The following is a 26905-nucleotide window of genomic DNA, read 5'->3' as shown; positions in this document are numbered from 1 at the left end:
CATATAATACTGGTATGTGATACCTGTATCGTGCATGAACTCTTAAGGATGTATAGCTCAGAGTAATAATTTTGCATTATACCTTCGTAATACCTGGTGTTTGTTTAATTATTTTGATAGTTTTTTTAACAAATTTTGACCTTTTTTTATTCTGAAGGTCTTCTGCAGACATGCCAGACGTTGGTTTATGCAAAAAAGTTGTCACAACTTTATAAAATAACAAAAATTAGAAGCACTAAGCCTTTTTGCTGTTGCAAATTTTATAAAGACAGATTTCCCTCCTGTTGTTGGCGCTATTCCTTTCCTATAGGTGGAAAGAACAGACAGAACTTTGGACATCCTGTTTCAGTGTCTTTGGGAGCCAGAATACTTTTTTCTGCATAAATGGCTTTCTTTGCGTATTCCAAGAAAAATTCTCTCACCCAGACAGCATAATAACTGTATTAAAAGTATATTGTCTCCTCAGAAATGCTGCCTCTGATCCTAAATTTCATGTTAAGGATTGAACATGATATCTAGGAAGAGAAGAGCCTGGAATGCAGGGAAGCACCTGCACTCTACAACCCTGTCCTCATCAGATCAAGTCTTCCAGAGTGTATGTAAAATAATGCACATACATCTATAAATCTTCTTAGGTTTATCTCTATTACTCAAGGATGAAAGGGACCTTTTTTATGCACATTTCACTTCAGTCTTTTCACCTAGTTGTCAAAACAAAACCTAATGATGTAGTTTCCCATCTTTACAACCTGAGTCAAGGAAATAAAATTTTTACACCATTGGTCCTGCATGGTTGGTGGTATAAAAGGAGAGTATGCCACAAAACTGACATTAAGGATGCAAAAACTAAGTTTGAAAGTCTTAGTTTTCATGCTTTTGCCCTCATATCGTAGAAACATGAACGGAGTTAATACAATTCTTTCTCACTGTTATCTGAGTAACTGTATTAAGTCAGAAGGCAAAGTTTTAATGGAGGACAGAATATGGATGGTTCTACCAATTTGGTCTGTTTGACCACTTTGAATTATTTAACAACAGCTTTTTCTAGATCTTGAAACTGCTACAAACAGCATAAGTGTCTGAAGCAGGAAATCTCTTTTGTGCCTTGTTAAGAATAAATATGCTTTTCAATTTACTTTAAAAATCCATATTTATAATAATAGAATTTACAGGTGCTCTGATATCAGAGTGACAGAAAGAAATGAAAGAAAATTGGAAAAAAAAGTAAATATATATTAAGAAACTAAAATAAAATCACTTCCTGGCTGTCCTATCCTTCCAGGAATTAAAGTCGCACTGTCTGTGTCAGCTTAATTGCATTCTAAAACTCATGCAAACACTGAATTTTCTAACTATGCTGGTAATAACAGGCTTGGTTTAATGCAGCACTTGCTTGTGCCTCATACAGGCCACTAGGTCACCATGCAATAGTTATCACTACACTTACTGTCATCTCTGCCCTAGGAAGATATTTGGGTTTTGCTGCACATGTTAAGCTACAAAATCCTCTCCGTTTGGGTTTTGTTTCTTTTTTCTCCCCCCCCCCCCTTTATTTTAACCACAGAAATTGATATAAACAAGTTTTGAGCAGAAAATTACCAATGAATATTCATTATTTTTTTGGTCTCTTTTTTATCTTTTGAGCATTGTGTTGTATAGTTATAGTGTTAAAAGTATGCAAGTTATTGAACAATTGAAGTAGGTGCTCTTATTTTATGCAACAACTGCAGTAATCTGTGATCCTGTGTAATTTATGCTAATTATGTTAGTAGTGCCATGATTGATATTTTACTTGTCTGTCTTATTAATTTATCAGCTAATTGTTGCATTTCTAGTAGCTGCAAGCTATTTATAACACACCCTTTGATAAGCATAATGGCCTGCACACTAATAGCAACAAACACTTTTGATACCATGTAGTTCTGAAATAGTACCCTCAGCATTGCTGTGATTAGACAAAACTTAAATCAGAAATAAGCTTTCATTGTTGTGTAGTAGTGAGTGGGAAAGAAGGGATGCTACTCTGTTCACTTAACAGCAACGGCAATTAGCTAGTTTTAACAGACTAAGAGATTTTTTTTTTTTTTACTATCCTGACCTGCTTTCAAAGTGAAGACTGATAGTTTACTAAACTTCAAGGCCTACATAGTTTCCTTTTAGAATTAAAAAGAAGATATTATTAATAAATGTGATATCTTTCTTTACCTGAAATGCTTGTCTTTTGTGTGGTTCATATCCACTAGAGTTAGCTTATGTTTAATTGTGTTTAATCAAACCTTTAACGCAATACTGTCTTTTTAATAACATTTCATGTGATGTTTTGGTTTGTTTTGCTCTGAAATGCTTATAGTTGTCTTTGATAATTGTCAGTCTGATTCGGTGCTGGTGAAGATACTACTGTTTTCTACAGGGGAAGCTATATTGGATCAACAAACCTCAGTGCGTGAATTAGTTGTAGTAAATAATATCAATTTGTGGATGTGGTGACTTGGCTTATAAAAAAGCTCATTATGGGCATTTTAGATCATACATGTCTGTGTATGCTTCTTGGTGAGAAACAGAATACATGACGATACGAAATATGTTTAAATTTCTTCTTCTCTTTTCTCCTTGGATTCAGAAAAATATGTATTTTATACATTTAAAAGATTAATAAGTCCACGATAAACTAACGATTTCCTCAACTCAGTACAGACTTAAATAATGTAGGTAAGTTTTGGGTAAACCATAACCCAGTGTAAAAAAAATGCACAAGATGTGCAAACAGACATTATATTGTTACTTCAGAAATCCTGTACCTCCTGGAGGTAGGGCAGGGTGAGCCTGGCACTTGCTGTGGAAGAGTTCAAGTGAAATTTGCCAAGCAAAGTCAGACAGCTGAAGGTTTTTCTGCCCATCTCATTTTCCACAATGGTATGTTGGGTTGAAGCTCTTAAGAGAGCAAGAGTTGTAACTCTTAACGACTCTGCTTCTGGCTGAACTGTGGGGACAAGTCAGTAACTTTATGTTTCTGCAGAGCTGTGTGCACTTTTCCAAGCAGTTTGCCAGGCACAGATTTGGGAGGTTGTTTCCCACCTCTAGGTCTGACTTGAATGTGGGTGATTCAAGGCAACAAAGAGATTGAAACACAGCGTGACTGTGATTACAGTCATTAGGACATTCAAAGATAAAGCTAAAACTCTTAAGTTATGACTACTCTGACCTGAATTTCCATGAATGTGCTTTGGTTTTTTACTGTGAGCTCTTATTTCTACATGTAGTGATAGGTACTACACTGCAGGCTCCTCAATATTGATGCAGGTTATTAAAGTGCCCCATATTTGGCTTGTTGTTTATTCTCCTAGGATTTTAATGATAATTCAAAGGTGTGTAGAAAAGACATTATAGAAAACACTTGGTTACAGCCTGTCTAATGTAGTTACACTTCGGCTGATAAAATACATGCTTATTGAAACATATATGCAAAATATTAGTAAAATTGAAATAAGGAAGCTTTCATTAGGTTGCTGTGCCCAAAAGACCATTGTATATACTTAAAAGATGTATATGAAGTAAAGGTGTTTTCAGGTATCAGTGCTTGTTCAGAACGTAAACTTCCAAGAAATTAGTCTTTAATATTAAATCCTACAGGTTAAATGCAAACCTGTCTTTTGGAGCATATTCTACCTCAGGACTTGCACATAGGCATTTGGTGTCAGGACAAGTTACATATGTATGCCAAGGGTGGAACTAGATTTATAGAGACTGTACACCTACCTTGCATGCCTTCCCTAAACTAGTGGGTTTAAAGTCTAACACTGAAATTGTAGAGCATTTTGTGTTACTTGTGAGCCCTGTGTCTGTGAAATTTAACCTTTTGTATATCAGTAAGTCTTAGTGGCTTCCTAAATTTATAAAAATTAAGTATTCTAATGCATTTTTTCCTTTAAAGCACTCTTCTTACCAATTTGCTTCCATAATATGAGAAATCAAGGCTTGCCATGACCTAATTATTTTTCTGCCTTTGTTCCTGTAGAAAATGTAACAAATTGCCACACTTCAACTTTAGAGGTAGAAAAAGAACCTTTCTGATGCCTTATATCTCATTTTCCAAGACATTGTATTTGGGAATTTTTAGAGGAAAATTTGGGGTTTTTAGAGGAAAATAAATCATGCCAGATCAACAACTCAAAGAGAGGCAAGGCTGCTGCTGCTCCCTGTCCCTAAGTTCAACCAGTAGCAAGGCTGAAGATTCATTCTCAGCACATGTGTACACTGCATGTATATAGACATAAATACACACATACATGGCTGCTCACACAGATTCTGGACAAACACTTAGAGAACTTGTGTGAACACAGACATCACAGCAGCCTCATCCTGTTCTCTCTGGCTGAGCAGGCTGGAGGGCCACTGAAAAAAAACGTGTGTACATATGTCTCCATATATGCACAGTGGATCCCTGCAGCAGCTGGGATCAGTCTACCCAGTTACTGCATCCCAGTTTCCCCAGTGACTGACATCTTACAGACAACCCCTCAGGCCCTGCCCCGGTTGGCGGTGCAGACCAGGGCACGTGCACACAACCAGACACCCATCCAGACAGAAGGACTAAGAAGGTCTTTTAGGTCATTCTAAGTGCAACTAAGAGCTGCTAGACTATTGGATAAAGTATTATAGTGTCTTGATTTTTATGGATGTAACCCCATGCTACCAGAATTTCTAGACTTTGGTGCAAATTTGGTTCAGAATCACCAACAATACAGAAGAAAATCTTCAAGAAGTCTCATTTCTCTAAGTTCCTAGAGGTTTAAGTTGCTTATCCCCGCATGTGAAAGTAGCATGATATGCTTCTGTTCATGACATGGAAATTACAGTTAAGTCCAAAATATTTCTCAGTATTTATTTTCTGATTCTTACCGTAGATTTTACATTCAGCTTTAATCTGTGTTGCTTCTGACTGCTTTGCTGACTAATATAGAGAAGTATATAGACCTGTTATCTCTTCTGTTTTATTTAATGTCTTATTAGAAGGCCTTTGAATCAGAGAAACTGCTTTCTTTCGATGTCTGCATCTAATACAAGGAAGTGTGAATCCTTGTCTGAGCCTGTATGACCAAAATACCAGCCTTAACAGAAACTGTAAAACTGTTAAAACACTTTTTTTCCTTCTCCCGTGAAGAACGCATATGCTTAGAAATGCTTATAAATGGGGGGGAGGGGAGGAGGGGAGGGAATCAACATGACGACATTAAACTTCCTGAGACTTCAGTATTGCATGGTCCTGTCAGCATGCACTGGCACTCACCATCCTGACCGCTGGTGGCCTGGTGCAGGAGTGGTTAAAGGATGGTGTAATTTGAGTTGCTCAGCTGTGTGGACATATTCTGGGCGTCTTTTTCCCAGTGGAAATTCTGGTTCTGTTACAGCTTATGTCCCAAAGCCTATTCACTGAACATACCCAAAGCATCTTTGTGGAGCCACAGACTGATGACAGGATATCTTCTCTCCTAAGAAAGAAGTGCTATAGATCCAGTACTGTTTCTTCTTACCTGTAGTTTCCACACTGCTTCTTCATTACTCATACCTAAGAATGTAAAGAAGGTAATAAGAGAAAGATGCTCAATTGACCTGTGTGAGCTTTGGGTCTTTTCCACCTCAACTAATCTGAGGCCGGTGAGAAATACTTGAAAGTGTTTCCTACCTTCCCTCCATGTTATTTCACTGAATCCCAAATATATTTCCCCACAAAAGGAGTAAATGGTGAACTTGTAAATTTAACCAGAATTCTGCTTATTCTGGCCTGCTTGTACAGATTTGTCTGCAGCCTGTACTGCTCATCTTAAAATGAAAGGCTTGGATTCCCCCTGTGCATTCCAGCAGGAAAATGACTCTTACTCAAAATTTCAGAATAAGACCTGAGGATAGATTCTCCTATTGTTCTACAAGAAGGAGTCTCCTTGATATTAATAAAAGCTTTGTGTGTTCATCACAAGTGGAAGAGGGCAGAGGAGTAATTTATATTCTAGTCATTAATTTGCCCACGTGCCTACTAGGTTGCTTTGTATTATGTACCCTCAACTTGTAACTTTTATCTTTGCAGAGTTCCCTCTGGAACTCTGCTCTAAGAGGGCCTTGCATGCTGGTGTTTTCCTGAGGGGAAAATTCAAATACAGTAATTCTTTTATTAATATGCCTTTTACTGAAAAGGGTGTTCTAAAATATTTGAACTAAATTTCAGATGTCTGTGCCAAGGAGGCACCTGGGTTTGTGGGGGAAAGGGTCTGAAAGGACAGAGAATTTGCTTTCCCTTCTGCCTGACTTTTTCATAAACACTCCAGTAGCTTCTTAGAGTAACTTCCTATCCTGAAGTTTTGTGTCTGTTCTGTCTTGTAGATCTTACAATCAGAAACAAGTTCATTAAATATATTTGGGAGGGTCCTAGAGGTTTTCTGTCAAAACCAAGATCCTGAATTTAATTGTGCTTGTTAAGAGAAGTAATAGGCCACATTTAATTAAGAGAACTGAAATATTAAGAACTGATTTTAAAGAATTATGCAAATACAATCATAACAAGATACAAGAATGCTATGTCAAAAGCCTTTTTAAAGTTGAATTAAATGCCATCAACTACTCTCTCTTCATCCTCAAAGGCACTAATTTTCTCCTAGAATGCAATTAATTTATAAGACTGTGATCAGTACAGTGTAAATTAAGGCTCAAATATTGTTATTGATTCAGGTGTGGTCAGGTTTGGTGTCCCTGCCTGTGGCGGGGGGAGCTGGGACTAAATGATCTCTAAGGTCCATTCCAACCCCTTAACATTCTATGGTTCTGTGATTCTATACTTAGGGGAGAGGAAGATCTGCTGAAGCATAATGTTATGCAAGTTACATCAGCAAGTCCAAAAGACCTTGGTAGATTGAATAGGGAGTTCTACATAGACTTCGGGGATCAGGTCTACTGAAGTAAGCTGTGGTGTAATATGGAAAGTCAAGGGTTTTTACATTGAGAGTCTGTTTAGAGAATCGCAGAAAATGCCAAGCTGGAAGTGACCCACAAGGATCATCACATCCAACTCCTGGCCCTGTAAAGGATCATCCCCAAGAGTCATGGGACTCATGTACCTGAAAGTATTGTCCAAATGATTATTGAACTATGTCAGGCTTGATGCTGTGACAACCTCCCTGAGAAGCCTGTTCAATGCCCAAGCACCATCTGAGTGAAGAACCTCTTTCTCATATCTAACCTAAACCTCCCCTGACACAACTTCAGGCCATTCGCTTGGGTTCTGTCACTGTCACCACAGAGATCAGAGTCTACCCCTCCATTTAGGTTAACTTGGTCTGCATATTTTAATTCCCCAGAATCTTCACCATCAAGTACCTCTGTTGCTTGATTGTAGCATTTCCAGATGAAACTATACATCTGTGACCATGTTTTGGTCGAGTAGTTTAAAATATAAATTTACTAAGAATTAAAAACCATAGTGCCTAAATCCTTGGTTATTGTAAGTTGAGGAAGCATTAAGGAGTAATGTAAGGACACATAAAGTATTATCTTAATGTACCTCTGGAACAGTGCTATAACTTTGTAGTTTAAGTGCCATGGTAGAAATCACATGCCAAGCATTGGTATTTTTAGTTGTCTAAAATAAATTTACATTAATTCAATCCAAATTTTAATTAACTTGTATTAATATATTGGCAGCACCTTCTTTCTTCTTAATCATTAGAATTGCCTTTTCTTTCTTCTGGGTCATGTTACATGAGTTCACATTTACCCAGAACTTTATCCAAATTGCAGAAACCAGAGGAATAGCTTCTTAAAGTAAATTAATACATATGTTGTATAAAAAATTATGCCCTGTACCTTCAGCTTAAATCTAGAACAGTATTTATAAATCTAGAATAAGTATCTTATTTATTCTACACATTGGTTTTTCCAGTTGTGATTTTTTTGACTTATATTATTTGAAAGTGGAGGTCAATATGTCAAAAGAGTACAGTTACTGACTTACATGTTGTGAAAAGTATGTAATAAATTGAAGAGATATTTGGGGACCCATTGAAGTAACTGGTAAATGTCCCATTTACCAAATAGGTTAAACAGTGTCTCACAAAACATACTCAACTTCTAAAAACTTAACTCAGGTTATCAGGACAGTTATACCTGACAGTTATCATTAGTAGAAATTACTATTCAGACTTGGGCCTGTTCAGACTCAAGAAGAGACAACTGAGAGGAGACCTCATCAATGTCTGTAAGTATCTGAAGGGAGGGTGCCAAGAGGACAGAGCCAGGCTTTTCTTGGTGATGCCAAGCAATAGGACAAGAGGCAATTGGCAAAAACTGGTGCGCAGGAAGTTCCACCTGAATATGAGGAAGAAATTCTTTATGTCATCTTGTATTCCGTATTGCTGTATGATATTACCAAGGGTTAGCATCAGGAAGATTAACTTGGTGAGCCACACCATCTTCTCAGCAATTAGTAAAGATTAATTTTAAAAGTTAAAAGTATTTTTTTTCCAGATTTTTTTTCAGTTCTCCAGTATTTCCCAAGTATTCCAGGTTTCTTTCTTAGCAACAGCCATGTCTTGAAGAGCTATTAGACTGTGGCTTTCGGGGGGATATGTGGGGGGGGTAAATGTTGTCTGAGACTTCTATTTTAAGATGACAAATAGGTTTTTTTTAATTTTCTTTTTCGTTACTAATACTATGTTTCTCAATAATAATAATCAAAAATTCTTCCAGATATATTTAAGTGATTTCTTGTTATTACTGTGTTTCCCATTCAACATTTGATTTTCTTTGATATTTTTAATTCACCGTTATTGGTAGTTTATGTTTCCTGATAAACTGTTCTGTGTGTGTATATGTTCATATGAATTATTTTTTAATCCTGACAAGGTTGGTTTTTTTAAGCTTTGGAGTATTGAAGAAGGGGTATTGCCTTTATTTTATTTTCATTTCTCTGTTACTAGTGAATGCTTCTCATGTGATTACATGCCTTTTTTATTTTTAACATTTAATGACATATTTTAAAGTGCTCCTAGTCATAGTCATTTCATGTTAAAAGATTTTCTTCTTCTCAGTTTTTCTCATTATTGTTTCCAGCTTTCCAGTAGTGATGCCTCTAAAACACCTTGTGTTTGTATGTTTTTGTGTGTAGTAGTTGTTACTGGGATAAGATTCTACATATTAATGCATAATAGGTCTTAATTGCCTGCACACAGGTGACCACACAGAGCTTTTTTCATTTTTACCCAGAAAATTTGTATTAAGTATATAGCATTTTTGTCCACTGGTTAAATAATTTCTTACATGAGAATTGTATTAGTTAATTTTTAGAAACTTCAAGGATACTTCTGTGGTTATAGCATTCATCCACCACCCCCGTAAGAATCTTCATCACAACACAGATTTTTTTTTTTTATTTATTTTTTTGTTTGTTTGTTTTTGTTGGAAGGGATTTTTTTGGTTTTGGGTTTGTTTTATTTTGGTTTTGGGTTTGTTTGTTCGCTTCAGATGCTAAAGAAACTACTCAACCTGTTCCATGCCCTGTTTGGTTGTCTTCAACATATCTATCAATACAGCAGACCTCTTCTTGTACCCTGTCTGGTGGTTTATTAGTTAGAGCATTGATCTGTAACTATTCAGGGCCTTGTTTCTCTAAGTCCTCAATAACAACAATGCACATAATAGACGTACAGAGTTGCTAGATCTACTTCTTTTTGTATAAGTAAGGCATGTGCAATAATTCAGTTATTTTAAATTCTAATGTACAGATTTAATTTCTGCTAGGACTTTTTTTATCTTTACTTTCTCAGCATTAAGAATCACAAACTCAGAGAATCATAGAGTCATAGAATGTCCTGGGTTGAAAGGTACTATAAAGATCATTCCCCCCTGCCGTGGTCAGGGAACCTTCCACTAGATCAGGTTTCTCAGAGCTCCATCAGTTTGGCCTTGAACACTCCCAGGGATGGGACATTCACAGCTTCTCTGAGCAGCCTGTTCCAGTGCCTCACCACTCTCACAGCAAAGAATTTCTTCCTAATATCTAATCTAAACCTACTCTCAGTTTGAAGACATTCCCCCTTGTCCTGTCGCTACGTGCTCTTGTAAAAAGTCCCTCTCCATCTTTCTCATAGGTTCCCTTCAACTACTGGAAGGTCACAATTAGGTCACCTTGAAGCCTTCTCTTCTCTAGGAACAATCCCAGTTCTCTCAGTCTTTCCTCATAGGAGATGTGCTCCATCCTTCTAATCAGCTTAGACCTTTCCATTTTCATTTTTAGAGCTTCTCTTTGAAGCCAGGTTAAACATTTCTTCTCTTCCTATTCCTGATGCCTTCCTCTTTGCTTTCATACATAATCTTAGATGACAGGCTAAAACTAACTCTAGCCAGCCTGTCCTCAATGTCCACAAGTTCTTTTCTGGAACAGTGACTAAGTATTCTGCAGAACTTTAATGGAGAGGTCATGAATAAAGCAGAACTACTGAGGTGCACTCTTTGTGAGACTAAGGTCCACATTTCCTTTTTCTGCATGTGAAAATAATGAGGAAGCCTGTGTTTGTGTGAGGTTAATGGTCTCAGGAGTAGAACTCTGTTCCTGACCATGAAAGTGCCAGGGGTGCCTCCAAGGACTGCTGTGGTAGCCTGCGAGGTGACTCTCGTTTTGCAGAACCAATGTACATCTCACTAGAATTTCATGAAATTGCTTGCTCCCAGCATCCAGCATGGAGGGGTGACAGATGAAGTTTTGAAATGACAAAGTCTCAAAGATCTGTGAGTGAGTGTATAAATAAAGTCAAAGCAAGAATCTGTTGGCTAAACAAAGGCATCTACCAGCATTTGATGTGTCCTAGAGCATGCAAGACACACATTGCCATATATGAGAGGGCATCTAGGTCACAGACAACAGCAGGTGGATTTGTGCTTTTCTAGAGAATCAGCAGGCTATGTAGGATACACAACAAAAATTAAAGTAGCACTGCATGCCTGCAGCTTTTATGATCTTTTTTTACTTCTTTGACCTGCTTCTGGATCTGTATTGTGCAGATCCTGTAGGGGCTTTTCCAGCTTGTTGATTTCTTCTTTGATAATACAGTTAAAACTGTATCCTCAGCATTCTTGAAGTGCTTACTCTGATTTAGAAAGAAAGGCAAATCTGTTTTGTAGTTTACCCCTTCTAAATTTACACAGATTATCATAACAACTGGGGCAGCATTTCCAGGTTAAGATCATAATAGTTCTTTCAGCAGATTTTTCAGTGGTGACAAATGAGGTTAGATAATGTTTTTCAAATATTTTAGAAAAGCATACTAGTCATAAGATCAATAACTTCACTTCTGGTCTCCTGTCAAGTCCTTACACATTGGAAGAGTTACAGAATAACACACTGTACTGGCTTTTTATTAGTAAAAGGAAAAGAATGTCATCATCTGGTGGATAATTTTTATGCTCCAGAAATACTGTTTTGCGCTTTGATATGGCAACTTGAAATGCCTATCAAGACATTGAAACTAAGAAACAAGACACAGGTGTGAACTCAAGGTATAGAACAGACACTGTGGATGGGTTAAAGATTTAATTTAGGTGCCTGTAGTAGGTATACCAGGTGTCTAATGCAGTAGTTATAGGAGAGCTAGACAGTATGGGCAGAGGACCCTAGAGACTGATTCTGTCCAGCCTGAAGTAACACCTAGTAGGTGATCGAAGCAGTTGTTCCTCAGTCATCTGGTGGCTGTGTTGACCTGGGGTTAAGTTCAGTTGTCTAAGCACAGGTAGTTGGTGCCATTTCTGATGCCAGAGGATACCTGAAACTTCTGCACAGGGTTGGTACATACAGCAGAGGATCTATCTGTGCCCTTCTCTACCTTCCTGGACTGGCAGTTGAGGGCTTGATGGGATAGCTTACAGGATCTCAGGCAGCATCACTGGTTGATGAAGATGGAAGCTTACGCTCCAAATGTGTGTGCACACAGCTATAGGTAGGTGTCTTAATTTAAAAATGAAACCCAGTCAAGGTTACACAAAGATCCCTATCAGAAGACTGACCTGAAGCCCCCTAATAGAGGCTGGTGCTTTATTAGCTTTCATGACACCTGTTTATTTTAGAAGGGCACTCCTTTAGTGTGGAATAAGTCACACTACCAGGAACCAGGTGTTGACTACCAAGAAGCAGAACTACATCAGTAGTGCAGAGCCTTGTGAGGGTGACACTTTCTTTTCACCAAATCCCTGTCACCCACATATTTTGTTGAGGTGACTTTTCTCCTGATGTCATATGTTGAGGGAGCTCCGTAAAGCACCTCTTGATTTCTTCCTTCCTATCTATTTCCCAAATCCACTTGTGCTAAGGTACTGACCACAGAAAGCTAGGTGATTAAAGGGTTAGCTGAAGTAACTTGTACCAGTTTCCATGTTTTTTCATGGGATATATGACATTCTTACAAGATATCAATCCAAGGATATTGCTATAAAGGGGTGATTGATTTTTTTTTCCCCTGGGGGAACTAGAGCGTTATAGTCTATTTCTGTGCTTCCCGACCTTTACAATATCATCTCTGTGTATGAAGCATTTTAGATCCATCTTGCCATCCTGTTCTTCTACATCTAAAGGAGCTGGTGATACAGATACTTAATATATTTTCCCCGACACAGTCTCTTAACATAGTTCAGTGTAATTTGCTTATGTTGAACAAAATCCTAAACTCTATCTAGCCTATGTAGTTTCCCTTGGAAAGTCTGTTGACAATAGTATGTGAAAAATCAGGAGAAATTACATGACCCTATGTTAACTGCTATAGATTAGTATTTATGATACTTTACAAGGTCTAATCTGCAGCCTTGCACTTGTGTGGTAAATATTTAAGATTGATATATATTTATTACTGTGTATAAAGCTGCACTGGATAGGCAAGCTGTTTATAAAATGAAGGTAATGATTGAGTCATGTCGCAAGTGAGCACATTCCTGAAACTTGAAAAGCACATTGAAACATGTTGGCAAAGATGGTAATGCCATATTAAATAACATGAAATATTTGAAGGTCTAAGGATGACTCTTCATCTCCTTTTCAGTCATTATTCCTTCCTCTCTTTCCCGTTGCGAAAGGGTTTGGTTAGAAAATGATCTGTAGTGTGTGACCTCTTGACTTTAGTTTTAAATTGTATAGAAATCTATTGAATCCTTGTTTCAAAACATATGGGAGTAATCAGTGATTTATATTAGAAATATCCCTTTGAAAAGAGGAACCAGAACTTAGTTGCACACAATTTGCTATGAAAGCGGGGCACGGAAACCGACTGTTTAAAGCAGAAATTACTTCATTTTCTGTTTTTAAATAAACATGAGGATCCTAAAAATCCCCTGTAAGTAGAACTTTCCCTTACAGGATAAAATGGAATTAAAATAGTGTCAATAAATTGTGTGAGAGACTGTATCAGTCTGTGCATTGATAGTCTGTGCATGCAGGATAAGAACATTGACTGCCTGCTAATCTATTCCCAGATGGAGGTGGATGCAGACGAGAAGCGCCATCGCACACGCTCCAAAGGTGTTCGAGGTACGTCTCTTGCTTCAGTAAATCACTCAAGGCCCCTGCTCAGGGTGACCTTCATCCTCCAGAATCTCTTTGCACAATTCATTCTGACCCTTGCTTTTACACAACCTTTCTGGTAATTTTTGTAGAAGAGGGGTACTTGTAATAGATGATAAATTTTTATATATTTTCCATCTCTCTGCAGTTCCCGTGGAACCAGCCATACAAGAGCTGTTCAGGTTAGTGCTCTGAGTGTAAAATGTATCCCCATTAGCAATTTAGAAAATTCATGCCTTTTAATGGGTATAATGCACTTTCAAGTTCATTGGTGGTTTGCTCATGCCCTGCTGCACTGATGAAATTAATTCCCTCGAGACTTACTAATAAAAAGCATCTCCTCTTTTTTTTTTTTTCCCCTTCAGTTATTTGATTTCTCTTTCTGTCTTGGTTGCCCTCCATCTCTGTAATGCCTACTGCCTGCTTGCTTTTAGTATAATCTTTCTGCAGCATACCAGCACCTATATGATTAATTCTCTCTTTTGCAGTTGTCCCACACCTGGCTGTGATGGCAGTGGTCATGTTAGTGGCAAATATGCAAGACACAGAAGGTAATATCTGCAATTTTCCATAATTTAGTGAAGAGATTTGGTAAACAATTTATCTGGCATGACCTTGATAAACCAAATAATGATAAAAATTAGCAATAAGGCATTTTAGAAGCCATTCAGATTCAGATTTTTTTTTTCTTTCTGAGTGTCACACAAAATTTAACTCTCATTTTTGCTGAGGAGACTTGTCCTCATTGTGAGTCTTCTCTTAATTTTTGCATACAGTTCTCTTGCTCATGTGTTGCAAATGAAAATTTGACCCTACTTACATGTTGGCAGTCATCTTCTTCTGTTATTTAATGTGTTTCTTAACTGAATGAGAAAAAGCTTCTGAGCATTTTAAGTTCAATGATCAGGTTAGATTCAAAGGTCAAAGCTTAAGACAAATCAGTGATAATAAGACTTCAGGGTTCAAATGTTATACTGCAGCTATAAATACCTTTACTTCAGTTTCTAAACCATGATATGTAGAGAATCTCCTTGAGCTGTTTATTTTTTAATTGTATATAAGGTAGCATATGTTACACATACTGCATGTTATTCCAAATTAATTTAGACCTCAGTCTTTCCAATTCTGTGTCTGAAAGGTCAATGATCAATAGGGTTGCACATCTGTATAAACACCAATCCTTTCCTGAATCATTTGTCCATGAATGTCTTGTGCAGTATTTTGAAATTTTAACAGCTCTATAACACATGTATTTTTCTCTCATGCTGTGCATTTCATCTGACATATTTCGTACGGCAACCCATTGGAAGAGATAAAATGGCTGATGTTTGGGCCATCTCTTTTCTCAGTAGAGGGAGGTGTTCAAACCAGTGTTAAATTCTTCTGAAACTGTCAAGATTTTTTCATTCTTGACTTTTTCAGGTTTTAAAGCACTTGTGGTGTTTATAAGAGCACATATTTCACACCATCTCTGATTGCTGCTTTGTAATGAGGGCATATGGGGTTTATGAATTAAATTGAAATTAGACATTTGTGGTTTAGGCATTCATTTGAAATGGGAAAAGATACTGAACAGTACCACTCAGTCCACTCACGTGCCTTTTTTCTTATCAGTGAATGAAGCTTAGGGACAAATCCAGAAAATACTTTCAAAATTAGAGCAAGAAAAGTGATACTCCTGATATTAAAATTACTTTGAATTCCATTTGAACAATAGGAACCTTAAAATAATCATTCAAATTTATTTTCTTAATCATTTTTCACTTGTAAGAGCAGTAACATTTTTGTGGTTATTTTAAGGTTTGATTAGATTGGAACACTAATTTAGGAAAATTAACCAAAATAGTTAATTTTAAATTCATTTGTGACTTCTCATTTCAAACCATGGTTTTCTTTTGTCTGTTTTCTTTATGTAAATATAAGTCTCAAAAGAAATTAATGAATGGCACTGAATCCTTCTCTTCCCTCAGAAATTTCATGACAGTCAACAGTTAAATGACATGATTGTAATGTCCTTTCTAGTTACAAGGTTGTAGCTACACATATTTCTTTACACTTCATGGAATTCTTTTGCAGATTTCAAAAATGAAAGCCTTGAAACATACAGAAGGAATTCTTTAGCTTAAAAAAATCTGACTTTTCTTCTGAATTGCTCTAACTTTGTGTTACAGTTAGTAACTATGTTTGTGTAAAATCACCCTTTTGGGGGAAGGGGAAGGAATAGATGTGAGATTTGGAAAGATTACATGCAGTTTTGAGACATTAATTCCATATTTTGCTTTCTTGACATGATTCTGGTATGTCAGTACGCGAACAGACTGAATCTCAGAGTGGTTAATTAAATGAAATTTTGGGCAGATGTGCAAAGAATAAAAATTGGAAATACATCAAAAATTTCTTTTTTTCCTGCTAAAGAATGTGGGGCTTTTATGTTTTCTTGTCACCCTGATTGCCAATCCACTAATCAAAATATATTTAGCCAATATATGTCTTATTTAATATAAAAACACAAAGTTATTTGTGGAGGTTTACAGTGTACATATCTATTTTATAAAAGAGCACTAATATTTATATCTCAACCAATAACTACTAACTTTATCATTTTGAAAGAATCTGAAGGAATTTTTCTTTTTTTCAAGTTTCCTTTTTGGTTGGGAAAGACCCAAACATTTCTTCCAAGGAAATCAGACTGTCTTAAAAATTTTATGTGTTCGGGGAATTGCGTATCTCAGCTGATGCCTAACTCAACTCTGTTTAGACCTACAGAGCATTTTAATGAGGTTAAGACCTTTTCATTCACAATATCAGACCAGCTCATTATTAAGAATGAAATGTATTTGCTTCCACTAGATGTAGTCAGAGCTCTCCAGAATTCCATTTCTTTTATAATGTCTTGAAGTATCTGAAATATCAGGGATTTTTTTTTCATTGTAATTTTAGCCTTGTAATAGCAAGGTGACAGTGAAAACCATGTTCAGGTAGTATATTAAACATGAACTGAAAGCAGATCCTTTCAAATTTGCAGACATATTCAGGGGATGCAAAATTATTCTACTCATAAAATATTAGATAAAAGTTAACAGAGAGTTTTATCATATGTTTTGTACCTCAGTTGTGTTTTCACATGGTTTTAATAATGAAAGAGCTGCAACGTAGGGTTAACTAGGAGAACAAGCAGACCTTCTCTGTCATTATGTTTCTTTTGAGGTGTATGAAAACAGAGGAAGGATAACAATGGTAACAGCTTGTTGTATCATTTCCATCTTTTTGATTTTTACTTTGGGTCAGGTTTTATTTGGAAGGGAAGTAAAACCTTGCATGACTTGGTACTTTGCTCTTGGCTCTGAAATTTGGTGCATGATGTCAGCTTGTTAGTTGGGCAAGCTAATAGGCAGCTTAGATGGAAAAATTTCTCCAAAGAGCACTTTAGGGCAGGGTGCTGGGATCTCTGAAATTAACTTGGTGAAAGCACCTCTCTCCAGCGACTGCACAGAAAGTCAGAAAGATTAACATCCCAGTTTGGGCACTAAGGGGAAGTGACCAAAAGTTAGGTGGTATGCTTACCTTCTTCAGAGCAGCCTCATCTCTTTTTTGTACTTTAGTAATATCTGGAAACCTGAAGTTGTCACAGACCCTCTAGTACTGTTCATGATACACAGCATGAGGCAATGCCTCAGTGTTAAAATTTACACAAATAGGACTTCAGTACCTGTTGTTTACGTTTCCAGGCACCTGAGGCCAATAGAACTGAAAAATAAAAAGAAAACAAAGCTTGTGAAAGATCCGAAAGCAACAAAACAAAACAAAGCAAAACAAAACAAAAGCCACAGACATGTTCAGATAGTGGTGGAGACAAGAGAAGAATTCAAATCTTAGGAGTGAAAACCAGAGGCTCTCCCTGGGCCATGCTCCTGATACTGTTTATTGTATTCCTTTGGTAGCTCTTCAGGCCCATTGTGCATAGCAGGATGATAATGAACACTACTTTTATACCTTCAGAACTGTGAATTAATTTTGAACAATAAGCTTGGTCCAGATCACTGCACACTTTTAACTGTGAACAATCCATCAGGGTATATAGCAGTGACTCAGACCACACCAGGAGCATGTTCCCACAACTGTGTCTTCAGGATGCCACTTCCATTAATCAGCTTTAAAGATAATAATTTATTTTGTGTATACAAATATAAATGTGAAAGTAAGTCCAGTTTCTGATCTGTATTGCAGGTGCAAATCCCATAGATACTTTAGTGTAATTGAGAGCAAACTGATCCATGTTATTGACTAAATAGATGTGAATGATGGTTTTTAGAAATACTGTACTTTACTTTGTTGCTCGGCAATTTAGCATCCTTTTAAAACACATCATATGTCAAATAGGTGCCAATGATTTACCATGTAAATAGGTATGTAGACATGTCATAAAAATCCTAACTAAATTCCATTAAAAAATACTGATTACATAGAATGGCCTATTTTAAAAGCTTCTTAGCATAATAGCTTTATTTTTTTTCTCAAGTAACAAAAGCAATTAGATTCTGTAATGGATTAATCACTTGCCAATTACCACACATTTCAGAACAAAACCCATTCTAACAAATGAAACCTAAAAAACTCTTAAGCTGGTAGCATGGCACTATGTATATTAATTTAGAATTCTTTTAAAGCATACATCGGTGTATATTTGAAAGCAGATAAAGCCATTGTATAAAAATTAAATCAAAACACAATCGTGGTCTGAAACAATATGTGTAAAATTTTGGTGAAGTAGAACTGTTAAGGCCAAATGATAAACCCTTCAGATTTAAAATGGAAAGGCTGGTAGAGCTTTCACTGTATCACGAATTTCAATTTGGTTACTGAAAATAAGAATTCAGATTAAATAAACCAACTTAAACATTTCATCAACCTTTTCATATCCATGCCTTTTCCTCAGTTCATATTTTACTTGTAAGGGCTTTATTTTAATTAGTTACTGATACAAAGTCTTGCAAAAAAAAGGTGAATCTCAAAAATGAAGACGGATCATAAAATGATGTGTGTATCTGTAATGTATGAATTGTCCCTTACTTTATAAAATACACTGCATTTTAATTTTCCACCAAATTTCTTAATATCACCACTTCTTTGTTGCTTTACCTGGTTGTCTCTGGTTTATTGCATTATACAGATAGAATTGTTATGATCAACTTTTTATTTTTAAGCATGAGATTCCTCACTTCATACACCAGTTTTAATTTGTAAATACCTTAGAGTTTAGCATTGCTGTTTTGATTAGAGAAGGCCTCACATACCGTTGTATTGCCCTTATATACTGTAGTTTAGTCTGTATTTTCTAACAGAGCAAGCAAAATAATTCAGGCTCCCAAACTTCAAAATTAAAAGACTCAAATGTCTCTCTGTTATTAGAAAATTATTGAATTTCTGTGGCTTGCTGTGCCATATTTCTTATTCAGATTTTTTCATTTCATATACCTTTTCACCCACCAGTTTGATTGCCATGGCTGCAGCCGTGGGTGAATAATTGCCTGTCTTCACAGGAGCATGTTCTGGAGCTAAAGTCGAGTGCTTGCTTCCTGATGTATGCCTCATTTGGATTCTGCCGACAGCCTAGGGGCTGTATTATTCATGCCTTGACAGATAGCACTCACTAAAAGCATTGGAACAGGGCCAGGTACTGGCAGAGAGATAGTGGAACATTGCAACTTGCAACTGAGAGGAGCATCTATAATAGAAAAAAAGAGAAATCCTCATACCTTCCTTTTACTGGTCTCACTTTGATGAAGAATTAATTTGCATCAAAATAAAATACCCTAAAAATAAATGCGTTTCTTCTAAACTACGCTTGAAAGTTTAACACAATTTTCCACATTTAATTGCAAAGCCGATTTTAATTAGTAAGGCCCTGCATGTGAAAAATGAAGATTCACTTGGGTGAGTGTAACACATTGCAGTGTCTGCTGAATGCTCTAATTAATGTATGGCTGCTGTACAACGGGGTGCACTGTGGGATATTTATGAAAAATTCTGTGCACGCAGCCAGTCTAGCTGTATTTTAGTTCTTGAATCACAAGAATAAATAACTTTTCCCCCTTTATTCTTTATGAGACATCATTGTGCATGCCATCACTCCATCCATAAACTTTATGGCATGCCTGTCCTTTTTACTATTTGTCAAAGATATTATAAATCAGAAGCCAGGACATACATATTTTAACATTAATTTGATAGCATAGCGTGGTTGCATGCTGTGCAGAACCAGAGGTCCACTGATGCATCTGTGTTAGAGCCTAACCACAGAACAGTGAGGTCCTTATTGTTGCTTGCTTTCTTGAAAAATCCCACTGGATGCTGGAAGTATAGACAAATGTATATTCCTTTAAGCTGATAGTCAACCTTTATTAGAGTGTTAAATAATGATAAAATGATTCACTGGATATTTACCTAAGGAAATACTTTGACACTGCCTGTGCAATTCAATTCTATTTCATTTAACAGTATATTTGCTAAAGCCTTTGGCAAGTTGTGGTAAATGCCAAGAATAATATTATAAATATATTTTATATGAAGTAATCCACCACTCAGGATTTGTTAAAAATGTTAATAAACGAAGCTTCACTGCTTTGTTAAATTCAGCTAAAGAGAAATAAGTAAGTAAATAAATAAGTGGAAGAGCAAAGGGATTATGAAACAGAACACTGCAAACAATAAATAAATGTGCTGACAGAGAATCCATAATGTATTAGAGGTCTGTATTGGCTGCTGTCTGGATCCAGCAATATATCCTTTGTCTGATTGTTGATTAATGATAAGAAAGGTGCAGAGTTGGGTCTGAGATGTCAAGTGAATATACACCAGCAGCTGGCGTGTGGCTCTGCATGCTAGTGGCCATTGTCTAGAGGTGACTTCACAAAGGACCCACAGTTCAATTGCTCCTACCACTATCTCTGTTGGGAGTAGCTATTCCAATGGCAGGAAGCTGCAGGACCTGCATGTACCAGGAGCACTTATAAAGGCAGGGGAAAGAAAGTAAATCAGGGGCAGGAGCATGGAGAGTGCTGACCTAAGTGTGCAGCAGTAGCAGCAGAGGATTTAGGATGTGTTTTCTGGCTTGTATGTTACTCTAATGGTATGCTCATTTTCTTTCAAATGGAAGGTACTGCATTTCTCATGCAGCAGTCCACTTACAACCACTGGAGATGTTCCTATTAGCTACAAAATAAATGTAGACCATGCAGAAAGTATGGGAAAGAAAATTTAAAAAAAAAAAAAAAAAAAAAAAAAGGAGAAAGAACAAAACATTCAGTTATACTGGGGAGATAATTTCCCCAAACAAGCTATACACATTTTTGTCCTTACCAATGGGAAAATTATTTGTTTGGCCTGGTATGTTTGCTGAGAACGTTGTGTTCTCTTAGGAGAGAAATAAATTGTCTGAGGTTGAATATTTGTGTTTTTCATAATGGAAAAGAGGATCTACAGAGTTGATTTGCATGTGGTGGGCATGGCATTTCATCTCACTGTGCCTCTGTTTCCCCATTTGTAAACATCTTAAGGTGTAAAGACAGAAGCATGTATGGGGGATTATAACAAACACAGAGCCCCAAACTCTGACTCTGGTATTTATCTGCTATATAAATAAAGATCTGTTAAATGGTTGTTGATGTCAGAGAAAGTCTAACCTTACAATTCAGTGCTTTTTACATTAAAATATTTTTCTGGATCATAGAGCAAAATTAACTGATTTGTAATGACAAGACATTTTTACATTTACAGTCTAGTCTAGTTTCCCTTTTTCATAGTTTGTGAATTATTTCTACAATATTTCTGTAAAAATATTGATTCTGGGGTTAAAAAGCTGTAGGTATTTAAAAAAATTATTTCTTGATGTATATTTTAGTGAAAATGCAGTCATGAGTCTTAGCCATAGACTAAATCAAAAACATGATGAGCAATGTTATGCACTGAGTTTAGGGTCCTGTGGAGCTTCCTGCATCCTCCTTCCAACAGTTCTTCTGAGCAGCAGCATAGCTACTGTGTGGTAAAATGGCTTGTGGATTGGAGCATCTGAAGTCAGGAGAATTTACTGGTGAATACTGACAGCTGGATGGACAGGGAACCCCATCTTATTCCTTGTTCCAGTGTCCAACACAAATAACATAGATGGCTTTTAAAAAGTTTTAGTGGTGGTATCCACACTATCAGAATAGCATTGCTCCTCTTTTTTCTCCACCTCTATTTGAATTTGAATTTTATTTGAAGTCTGATAGAATCATCAAAAAAGGAGGCAGGAGAAATCATACATGTAAAGAATAAATAAAACTCTAGTTTTCTTTTCTTTCAAATGCTCATATTTTATGAGATCAAGCACCCTAGGTATTACCTGGGCTAGCAAAAGAATATGAAGAAAATAAAAAATGAAGTTAAAAATTAAAGAGCCCTAAAAATACACTATGTCTTTAAAGACTTCTATTGAGGTTTTTCAATAAGTTGAGACAGCCCTTTCAAAGATGTCACTTCTTATTAGTGGTTGATATGAAGTACTACTTCTAGTGGTGTCAGCTCAGGACAGGGAAAGGAGAGGAAGTCCTGAACCATCTTTGATGGCAATAATAAATCTAAATAAATACATTCACAGTATAGAAACAAATGCCCAGGGGATAGATAGCTCCTGAGAACATCCTCAGCACTATACAGCTTAGGACACTGTAAACGGTGATACCTGTTACAGTGTCCAGATAACCAGGTGAGTGGACTACCAAGTTAGTTTTCTGGCTACTTCCCTGAATCACCTTCCCAAGTAAATCTTGAAGCTTTCTGATGACAAGAAAAGGGATTGCAGAACATTATGTCCTTTCGTTATTTGCAAGAACCAGCAGCACCATGCTGTAAGTATCCATGGAAGAGTGGAGAAGGGGTATAATCACAGAATATTCTGAGTTGGAAGGCACCCACAAGGATCATCAAGTCCAACACTTAAGTGAATTGCCCATGCAGGGATCAAACCCACAACCTTGACCTTATTAGCACCATACTCTAACCAGCAGAGCTAATCTCAGAGAAAATTCTAAGAGAAAATTTTCTGATCTAAGAGAAAATTTTCCTGTGATTGAAGTTGGCCCTGTGTCTTAAATCCATGAATTATGATAAAATTTGTAATACTGTGTAGTGAGAGAGTACAGGATATGATTGGCTTTAAATGCCAATAACAGTAATTTAAAACAAAGGGTTTTTTATGTTCAGTTCCCTGGGACTGGAACAGACTTCTCTAACATCAAATTTTTTACTTAAAGTAGTGAGCAGGCCACTAAACTGGATACACAAGGAGTGGAAGCTTCCTGTTCAGCTGATCCTCATGAAAGAAATTCACCAAAGATATGCAGCTGCTACTGTTTTTTACCCTCATAATGGCTTCAGGAGAAGGAAGAGAAGGAGAAAATCTTGCCTGTACTTAGTGAATGAGGAATAGGTGTTCAGAATAAAGGTTAAAGCTAAAAACTGGCATGCATTTAACTTCTGCTTTAAGTCCAAAGGACCCTCATCAACTCTCCCTTATTTTGTGTCTAACCCTGAAGTCACAGTAGGACTGTACTTCTGATATTAAGCTTGTCCAAATTTGGAGTCATAGAATTGTTGTGGTTGGAAAAAGACCCTTAAGATCCTTGAGTCCAAGTGTTAACCCAGCACTACCAAGTCAATCACTAAACCATATCCCCAAGTGCCACATCTACATGTCTTTTAAATACTCTTGGGGATGGGTTCCTTGGGCAGCCTGTTACAATGCTCGATAATTCCTTCAGTGAAGAAATTTTCTTAATACCCAACCTAAAACTGCCCTAGCACAACTTGAAGCTCCTTCCTTTCATCCTGTCACTTTTTACTTGGGAGAAGAAACCAAACCCCACCTCACAACAATCTCCTTTCAAGTTGTTGTGAAGAGCAATAAGGTTTCCCCCTTCATCATCTTTTCTTTAGCCTATAAAACCCCGGCTCCCTCAGGTGCTTCTCATCAGACTCGTGAAAATGTTTATTTGGGCACCTTGATTCCATATCAAGTCCATAGCATAGATAGTACATTTCTGAGCTCCTGTGTGCTTGTTTCAGTGTAGCAAGTGTTTAAATTTTCAAGTCCTCCAATTTGTGATCTATACAAACATGGCACTCACACACTGTTTTATTCTTTGTCAATAGGCATTAGGACACATTTCTTCCATCTTCTGGGAACTTGCATTGACTGTAAAGAAGTTAAGATATCAGGATGTTTGTATTCTTTTTTCTTCATCTGTTCTTTTACGGACAATAATATATTCAAAAGGAAGAGGGAAGGATATAATGACAGTAACTTTGAGCAGTCACTTGGAGACAGAAGAACCCTGTTTTCAGTCCCAGCATTAGCATTTCATATGAGAGACAGTCATTTAAGAGAGGAATTCAATGAATCCTTCACTGGTAGTCAAGAACATGTGAATATATTGTTTTGCATGAAGTATTAGAGAAGTGGGCACTCTCAACCTAGATTACTCTAAAATCTCATGAGCAATCAGTCTTCTGAGGTGGTTAAAATGAAGCTTCAGTTACCCCTGGCAAAAAAGGATATTAAACACAAGTTACTCACACATTTCTGTAGGTTCTAGATTGGATAATGGCTAAGGCTGGGGTTGTGATTCCTTCTCTGACCATCCCCAAGTCAAAAGACTGAGTTAATCTCTGTTTTTGTGGAGGAAAAAAGAAGACTTAAGGTGATGTGGGTTCCTTCCCGCTCAGCATATTCTCTGATTCTGTGATTAATTCAAGGAGTGAAAATCTCCCACTACAGAAAATACCTTCTACTAGTCTGGATTACAGTGTCTAAATTCTGCTGTGTGTTAAGTCCCTGGATGTCCCTAGGTATAAGAGGAGGAGCAGTCATACCTCACTTGGATGTTAGAATTTCACTGTGCAACTGTGCATAGAAACTGAGAGCTGTAATGCTTTTGCTCCCTTGGTAAACCAGCAGTTCGTGACTCTGCTACCACACAAGAAATGTCGTGTCACAGCCAGAAGTTGAGTCATGCCTCTGAATTCTACTCCAGTGCCTTTTGCTTTGGACCATCCTTCTTACATTAAAAGTTCATTTTTACAGAGATTAGCAAATGATTTCTTGTTATTTAGTATTTGCAGGAACGGAAATAAAAATGTGCTAGAATTACTGATATTTAATGTAGATCTTGCTTGGGCATGGTATCTTTTAGAGTGATCAATGAGGATTAATGGTTTGTTGGTTCCATTAACCACGTGTACCTCTTCAGGAGAAGGGGACAAGCAAACTGTCATCTCAAACAAGAGGATATGTCACACCTCATGATTTATGTGATTAATAATCTCTGACATGAGTCTTATAGATGTTTGCATGTCAGTAGCCACCAAACAAAAAAACCTGGTTTGGAAACTTATTTCTCAGAGAATTCTCTGGGTATTCCATACTTTGTGAAAGGAGGTAGAAAGTCCCAACTAAATGAATGGCTGCTTTGCAGCCAATTTACTAAGGTTACTGTATTTTATGCTCCTAACGTTTTTAAAACTGTTAATTTTAAAACCTTTCACAAATGTAACTCAGTAGCCTTATTATTTTTTGTGATATGAAGTATTTGATTTTAAATGACACCAAAGGTCATTTTGCTTGTGATGTTATAATACATTCGTAATACCACATTGACTAACAAGACTGATAGTAACTTTTTACTAGTGCATACTTTAGTGAATAGGAGTTGGGAATGGAAAGACAAAAAGTAGTAGATGGTTTTTCTGTCTGAAAAGGTTGGAATAATGCTGAAAGAATGTAATTGCATGACTTTATTTTGAGCAGGGCTTTGGAATTAACATTTCTAGTTCTTAAAACACAGACACGTGGCTCTTCTCTTTAATTCCATGTGACATAAGGAATTATCAGCTTTACAGTCTTGTGTCCCTTCCACAATGGCAAATTTGTTTGAGTGCTTCTGGCAAGGCAAGTGTATGACTTTCTGAGTCATAGTCCTGTCTCTGCAGCACCTAGGTGTTCCTTGGAAATACTGACATTCTCAAAACTGACGTGGCCTGGCTTTGCTTAGCTTTTGAGACCTAAAGAGATCACAGAGAAGGATGGACTCAGAAATGGAGTCAGAGTTATAAAACAAATACATTTTAGAAAGAATGAAAATAAATTCTGACTACTGTGTTAACTTCAAACCCTAGCAGTCAAACTTGCTGCTTCCACTTATGTTATTAAAAGGATGTAGGAGGAAGGACTGAACAGTTAAAATGGCATTGACTAAAAGTGGAAACAGTTATTTAAAATGTCAGCATTTAATCAGAGCTCTAAAACAGAGAAAACATTTAGCTTTTTCTGTCTACTATAATATTGACTGTTCATTGAAAATTATAGCAGTCAGTCAGATTTAAAAATCACAGTGTAGTGGACAGCTCAGGGAGAACCACAGCAGAACTGTCATGGTTAGTTTAGATTTGTTAGAAGCAATTTTTTTTGTACTTTATATGTATGCTAGGGGTTAAACTGATCTCGTGTGTAAGCAGGAATAGAATTTCATTTGTCTTGCACCAGACATTTTGTAATTATGTTGCTCTAGGACTCTGCTAAAAAACACAAACTCACAGGAAGATAAAAGTCTATTGGCTGGTCTGAAAAGGATAATGAGGTGATACCACCATTCCTATTTTTATAACAATAGGGGAGGGGAAGGGAAGGTTTGGGAAGGTTTGGGAAGGTTTGGTTTGGGAAGGTTTGGTTTGGGAAGGGAAGGTTTGGGAAGGAAGGTTTGGGAAGGTTTGGGAAGGTTTGGGAAGGGAAGGTTTGGGAAGGTTTGGGAAGGGAAGGGAAGGGAAGGGAAGGGAAGGGAAGGGAAGGGAAGGGAAGGGAAGGGAAGGGAAGGGAAGGGAAGGGAATTGTCATTACCTGACAATTTTGTCAACCTTTTTAAAACTAATAAATTGTTGTTAAAAAACAAACAAACAAAAAAACCAACAAACAAAAAAACCCCACAAAAACCACAAAAAAACAAAAACAAAAAAAAAACAAAAACAAAAAACCACAAAACAAACCACAAAAAACACAAAAAACTAAACAAAACAACACAACAGTAGCACACCACCTGTATCAAAACAGAGAGCAATAAAGTAGCCATCCATACTACAGACATTATTTTTGTACCTGCATAAGAGAGTGTCTTTTTTGGATTATGAGTCATGTTTTGGAAACATTCTTTTTGTGATACTTCATGTTAGTGTGGATAGAGCTCAGTCAACATGCTTGCTCTGGTGACTCCCAGACTTTCATACCTACAT

The 26905-nt window shown here is 36.9% G+C and overlaps 1 protein-coding gene across 18 annotated transcripts in view; it reads left to right on the top strand.

Moving 5' to 3' along the window:
• The window catches only part of MYT1L (myelin transcription factor 1 like), a 299623-nt gene that overhangs the window by 162088 nt on the left and 110630 nt on the right, over positions 1-26905 (top strand). For all 18 annotated transcript variants that reach the window (XM_050316721.1, XM_050316731.1, XM_050316729.1 and 15 more), the window contains exons 3-5: positions 13498-13552; positions 13734-13767; positions 14074-14136. In XM_050316721.1, coding sequence (XP_050172678.1) covers positions 13498-13552; positions 13734-13767; positions 14074-14136 — 152 coding nt within the window. The remainder of the gene's footprint in view (positions 1-13497; positions 13553-13733; positions 13768-14073; positions 14137-26905) is intronic.

This window comes from Myiozetetes cayanensis, unplaced genomic scaffold (assembly GCF_022539395.1).
Source record: "Myiozetetes cayanensis isolate MyiCay16 unplaced genomic scaffold, myiCay2020 scf2-11, whole genome shotgun sequence".
Classification (NCBI taxonomy): domain Eukaryota; kingdom Metazoa; phylum Chordata; class Aves; order Passeriformes; family Tyrannidae; genus Myiozetetes; species Myiozetetes cayanensis.
Note: the sequence above shows the minus strand (reverse complement) of the source record. Positions and strands in the feature narration are given on the sequence as shown.